The 6,839-nt window shown below is 35.6% G+C and overlaps 1 protein-coding gene across 1 annotated transcript in view; it reads right to left on the bottom strand.

Moving 5' to 3' along the window:
* Nucleotides 1-4,600: 4,600 nt before the first annotated feature.
* TRMT11 (tRNA methyltransferase 11 homolog) overlaps nt 4,601-6,839 on the bottom strand; it is a 51,904-nt gene continuing 49,665 nt past the window's right edge. Inside the window, exon 13 of the mRNA XM_006926196.3 lies at nt 4,601-5,182. Within this exon, the coding sequence (XP_006926258.2) occupies nt 5,051-5,182 (132 nt within the window). The 3' untranslated portion in view covers nt 4,601-5,050. The remainder of the gene's footprint in view (nt 5,183-6,839) is intronic.

Raw genomic sequence — 6,839 nt, 5'->3', positions numbered from 1 at the left:
AGCTCAACCAACAGCTTTATTCTAGTTGTTTCTTCAAAGAATGACAAGACAGTTGTCAGCAGCCACAATCTGTTTCCACTATTTGTACTCTAAGAGCATGTCTTTAATCTGCCAATCTGTAATTTTCCAAGTGAGAGATAAAACTGTAGGTCATTAGTAACAGCCTAAGAGTCGGCGAAAATAGAACAAGGCTCATCAAGAAGGGTACTGGCTGGAGCCCAGAATGGCTTTGAGTTCTACCTACTGACCAGGCCAACCACATCCATTTTCAGTTATGTATACCTGGTGCTGAGATAGAACAGCCATAGCAGCCCATTGACCACTCCTGGGTTTCAGTTTAGCCAATCCATCAGTGGAAGAGGCAGTGGGCATTTAGAGGAATCTCCTAAATGCAACCTAAATGTATTTTTAAACCCCCTAAATGTAACCTTTATGAATCAAAGACATCATTGGGCCAGTCCTTTGTTTTAGACAGTGGAATGTGGGATAAAGTTTTCCCCAAACAGATAGCTGCCACTTTTTCATGTAAATCCAAGATGCCACTGGCGCTAAGCCAGCTGCATTCTTGAATATACTAAGTCCATCTGACAAGTGAGGGTTATTAGGCTCTTCTTACGTTGGTAGTCATGAATCTTTTGATCCACTCCACAATGAAAGTATCAGGTCAGATGGCTCAGGTGTTCAGTTTTGACAAGAACCCAAAACAGCTGACAAAAACAGTTGTTTTTCAGAAGCGAAGGGGGCACGAGGAGGTGGGGACACCACCTCTATCTTTCAAAGGGCTCACACATCTTTAAAAAGGGGGTCAGTGCCTCCTTAGATATACAGAAATGTAACACATCTATGGAGAAATGTCTCCCAACAAGTATAAATTTTAAAAAGAGAAATAACGCAAAGAAGTTTTGTTCTTTGTACTGGAAGCACTCGGACTTGTGGTGATACTCCAGCTCATGATTTACAAACAAACAGCAAAGAGCTTTTACAGACTGCTAAAGCTCACCAATACCAGCTCTGACCAGCCTGATCCACTTCACAGACTCATAACATATTAGATAAAATATGTGGGCAGCCCATCAAAGCCTAGCTCAAGGACCATTTACGTTTTCAATTTTAATTTTCTCTCAGCCTTTTTTGTTTTTTTAATTTGACTAACTTCACACATAAGCCCAGCTAATCTTCACTGCTGGATGTCAGACAAAATAGAGTTCTTCCGATAAGCCCTCAGGAGAGAGTCAGGAAGGCTTGATTAAAGGAGAGGTTTTAAAGTCACAGAGGTCAAAGCGGATTCCTTTTTAGGCAATTCAGTTTGGCATGACTGCAATATGATTATCTCAGTTAAGAACATTCAAATTCTAGAACAAAAATATACTAAGCACATCCTAATATCCCAAGAAATAGGGCTAGCAGTTACATAAAGTGAAGCTGGCTTATCTTAACATTCATCTATTAAGCCCCATTTTGTTCCATGACCCAGGCTTCTTAAGAGACTGCCATGACAATTTAGCCTCCATCCCCCTAAGAGCCTGTCTACAATGGCTTATGAAGGAAGGGATAAGAGCCAAATTCCAGGTTGGCCTCAGTTATGTCTAAATGTCAATTTGCTTATCCCACACAGTAAAACATGTGAACATCCTGAGGCAGACCTCTCTTAAGGGAATAGGGTCAGGTTCCCTCGTAAGCTTTTTCACCCCAAAGGATAGACAGGAATGTGCTGTCTCTATGATTCTATGGCTAGATAGAATCACAGATATGTTTATCATTCCATTACAATTCTTTACACTCTAGACCTTATGTTCTCCAACCACTCCATTTTAGAGATCTCAGTGTTTTTGTAAAGTACAAACATCATCAGTCTAGTGTTATTGTGTCCATGTGTATGTTCTGGATTAAGGCATTTTTTTTTGTTTGTTTGGATTACAAACCACATTACTTGATAAATATCAGAAAAACGGGAGTGGGTGATTTGGAAATGAAAGTAAACTTCGCTTATTCTATGAATACAATCCTTCTAAGAAAAAAGATTTAGTAGTGTTATTTTTCTAAATAAGTTTATTATGGAGCAGAACCATGCTCCTGTAAAAAGAGCCAAGGTCCTTATTCTGGTATAATATTCCCTTTTGGTCAAACAGGAAAATCAACAATAAGGTCATCAATTTTCTCAGCTACACCCATGTCCACTTCTACCCCTATGCTCCATTAATGAATTTGTTTATTTATGCTCTGCTTTATCTACACAGGATTTTTTTCTACTAGAACCATTAACATCGGCTTAGTTCCACTGTGTTTTTTCAAGGGAGATTTATTATAATAGTGTAGAAAGATCATTTCTCCAAAAAATGTCACCTTCAATTTTCAACACATAAACATTACATTTTATTCCATATCTCTCTGGATTTGCAATACTTGATAAGAGTTGCAGCATAGGGTGTCAGTAGTTCTTCTAACCCAAACGACTGAGGCCTTTGATTCAAGAGCCGAATTTGCTTATGCTGGCATCCAGATAACACAACCTTAACATCCAATTTCCTGATGTTAAAAAATAGTCAAATCCCTGCTTCTTTAATTTAATTATAACAAGAGTATAAAACATATTACTTCGAAAGCTGTTTCTACGTCTCAAACTTTTAAGGCACATTTTTCATCCAATAATATAAACACATTCACTACAATGCATCTGGTATGTTAACCCACACTCTACTTTCCCCTACCAAACTTGAAATAAGGTTCTTTTTAGTTGTAATACCACTCTGCCTTAATATGCAGGGAATCTCAAATTTTAAGTGAGTTTCCTCCACAAGAAAATAGCGGTAATGCTGACTTACTGACTTACCTCCCAGAGTTTAAACAGTTTGAAAATGTTTTATTGCTCAATCTTAGTATTTAAAGAATTACTCATAAGGAAGTTAGTGGTAAGCTGCACCAAACCTGGGTCACTCCGGGCAGGAAGTGGCTGAGAAATTTGCAGCAGATTTTAAACTTTTTAAAATCTGCTGGCCACTTTGGCTAAACACACCAAAGACCACCTACTCCATTATTCCCTTCCAGCTATCACAGCAAAAAAATCTTTGTCTAGTAAGGATGGAAAGGAGGTTGCTTCTGATGAAACACCACCAAGGTAACCGTCTGGATTTTATGAATATTTAATACATACCAGAAAGAAAATTACAGATTTTGTCATATTATAAACATTAAATAGGCCAGCCCACAGACCACCTAGGGTTCACTCACAGATTATACCATAAATTCGTAAGAGGACTATCCAAAATGCAGACATTTTGCTAGGTGATATTCTTGCTGTTGGAAATATATAAAGAACACACATAAAACTAAAGCAATCCTGGAAGTGATTTGCTATAACTTATGCAGAAAGTAATAATATCCTGATGCCAGAAACAAAGTCTTTTTTAAAATAAGAGGACTTGAGACCTCTACTCTAAAATCAAAATTGGTTGAGTACCAATTTTAAAATAATTACACAAATTCATGCTCTGAGCCTTGTGGCATTTCACGATTGGGAGACCTAGTTTACTGATAAATATGAAAATAAACCTCACGATCATGAAGAACCAAAGATTAGAAGACCTCAATCAGTGGTAATAAAAATTTGAAAATTTTTTTAATGTTGGATAGTTTTTTAAAGTTAAAGTGACTAAAATTAATGTTGCAATGCTTCCAGAACTACTTGGACTAATTTTTGTTACAACAGAAAAATGGTACAAGGCTAAAATCTCTAATTCCAAATTTAGTCAACTCAAACTCACCCCCCGATATAACCTCAAAAACTTTTAAATAAGATGGTTTATAACAGAAATACGAAAATAAATCATCCTTGAATACTTCTAGATTTTCCCCAGCGTACTACAAATCACATCCAGAAACCCAAACAATCACTGAAATGTTTGAGATCTGCTGTTGAAATTCAGAGCTACAAGAAAAGGAGAGAGAACTCAGCAGAAGGCCTGCTCTCTCTCTGCTTGGGTACTGCTGGTCTTTTGGAGGTCCTAAGCCATGCATATTCAAGCTGTGAGTCAATAAAAGCCAGCAGTAACACTAAGATAATAATAACGACATAAATAAAAATAGGCTCTGGTTAGAGAGAGGGGATTCGTTTACTGCCGCCTGCTGAGGTACATTTGACCACTGAGAGCAGGAAAGCTATTAGCATCCTGAAGTAATGGGTGTAGTGGTTTTCAAACAAGATATTTTCATGATGGACACAATGTGGACTCAGCAAAGTTTCTCCTTCAAGAAAAATATAGCTTCTATTTCAAAGAGCTCTGATTAGGCTTAATACCATTAGGAAACCATCAAGGATTTGTGTTGTTGTTACCGCTTTTAACTATCAGTTACTTTCTAAACCAAAAATTGTGGGTAGTTAACTTGACCGACAGTCAAAGTTTAGGAATGCAGGAGCAAATCCAAGGTACAGACGAGCTTCAGATGTGGACAGGCCTCGAGGAGTGTGGAGGCTTTTTAGGTTGTCAGGTCCTAGCCTTTCTCATCATCACTATTATCATCGTCATGACTTACTTGTTTGGCATTTGTAAATAAAAATTCATTTCCTTCATATGTCTCTTGAAAAGCACTGAATAATACACAATTTTAAGAATCCTCAATAAGCTTTATTAGTTACAATGTAAATCAATTATGATGAAAAATCAAATTAAACAAATCTACCTAATGAATAAATTCACTATTAACTGCCTATAATATATCCAGCAGATATCTGTTTAAAGATTCAAGAATATTAGTTCCCTTTGTAAGTTAATTACCAAAAATATCACTGTTTTCAATTTCCATAATACTTGAAAGTACAAATATAAATTAAATAAGGTCAAAAACCACATATAACAAAGTAGTCTATAAAACAAAGCTAAATTTTAAAAGAATTGTTCAATTTACTTTGTAACATTTGTTACATAAAATTATTTAAAACAGTACATGTTTTCTGTATCGTACATCAAAGTTCACATCCAGATGTCTTTTTTCTTTTTTTTTTTTTCTTTTTATCAAATCCTTATTCTTTCTCCATTGTCAAAAACCTTAATTTTCACTCTTGGCTAGGTTTTTCTTCCTTTGCAATTCTTTTTGTTACTCCACTGAAATATTTCTCACGGAAGGAATTGTGACCTTGGTATGGCAGAGACTGATCACTTAGCAGATGTGAATACTGGTCCCGATTCTGGTTGGTAGCAAAATACAGGAAAAAAATGATGTTTGAGTTATTTTCTTTAGTTAGCTTGCAACTTTTACTTTAAGCAAAATCTTACTCCCTAGTGCCCATTTGTTTTTCTTTATTACCTGAATTAGAAATATACCACCACGTTATATCTCTACCATGCTTGAGTATCCAAAGTGTTTTCACCTACTTCACCTCATTTGAGCCATGCAATCTTCTGCACAGAGAAGATGAACACTTTTACTGAGAAAATAGAGACCCAGAGAGGGCAAAGAGAAGCATCTCAGGCAACACAAGCTGAGATGACCACATGCATCTTCTGATTCCTAGTTCAGCACAAACTGAAATCATCTATGACTATAAGAATTACCACACAAGGAAGCTTCCACTCCAAAGGTATACGACAACAAATTATTACATTGATATGTCACACATATAAATCAAACTAGGGGTATACTCATATTCAGTTAATGAAATAACTATACCTGGCAACTTAAAGTTACCACAGTAGATGAAGAAACAGCCTGAAAAAATGATTCCCCCACTTTTAGACTTTAGAGACAGGCAAGGACTGGTACTCAGACTTGATGTTTGGACGTTGGAAATAACGATCTGGGTTAGGATGTCATATTTTCAAGCTTAGAAGACTGAGAGAAAAACACTGAAACATCAACTTATCCAATTTCACTAGCCATATCAAATCATGAAAAAAATCTAATTAAAAATAAAATCTCATTTCCCATTTCTCTAAATTTATATTCAATTGTATGTGGATTAATTTGGTTTTGAGAATAGGTGTGGAGACATAATTAGAAAATATAAAGCCTAATTTTTTATTCTGGTTTCAATATAAAATGGTATCTACAAGTATATCTGGAATATATCAATCTTCAAAATATTTTTGTATTTTTCCTTAGTCCTATATAAGAATGCATATCTTAATCCTTTCTCTCAAATCTAACATTAATAAAAGTACAGGCATATCCAAAATAAAATAATGTTGGCTGATTTGTTTATTCAGAATCTATTTGCCACAGAATTTTTTTTTAATCACACAAAAGTCAAATTATTAAAAATGCCCAGATTTCCTAGTCATCAAAAAAAAAAAGGAGGCTACTTAAATTCCATGGCATTAAGTATACTATAGTTCCATATTCCTACAAACACATGAAAACATGCTAATGGTTACTAACTTCAGGCTATATAATCCCCAAAAGATAAAAGATAAATTTTGTCTGGTCAACCTGTAGGTATACAATTAAGTACCAAATGGAAGGCAGTATTTACTGGGTATTTATTATGGGCCAAAAACTATACTAGATGCTTTATATATGCACTCTCTTGTAACAAATCGGCTCTAAAAGATAAATGCACTATTATCACCACTTACAGATAAATACTTATTTAAGAGTACAGGGCCAAGATGACAGAGCTAGGATCTGAACACAGGTATATTTGACCCCAAAGACTACCCACTTGACGACAGCATAATGAGGTTTTCTCCAAAAGAACTAACTTCTTCCTCAACTCAAAAAGCAGGAGCATCTCTGGGAATAAATAAGTAATGGACTAAGGCTTTGGCAGCTGAATTGCCTGCCCAGAAAGGAACAAAGTAGATCAGAAGTACTATTAACTTAGTTCTAGTAACTAGAGGACATAT

This window comes from Pteropus alecto, unplaced genomic scaffold, assembly GCF_000325575.1.
Source record: "Pteropus alecto unplaced genomic scaffold, ASM32557v1 scaffold79, whole genome shotgun sequence".
NCBI classification, from domain to species: Eukaryota; Metazoa; Chordata; class Mammalia; order Chiroptera; family Pteropodidae; genus Pteropus; species Pteropus alecto.
Note: the sequence above shows the minus strand (reverse complement) of the source record. Positions and strands in the feature narration are given on the sequence as shown.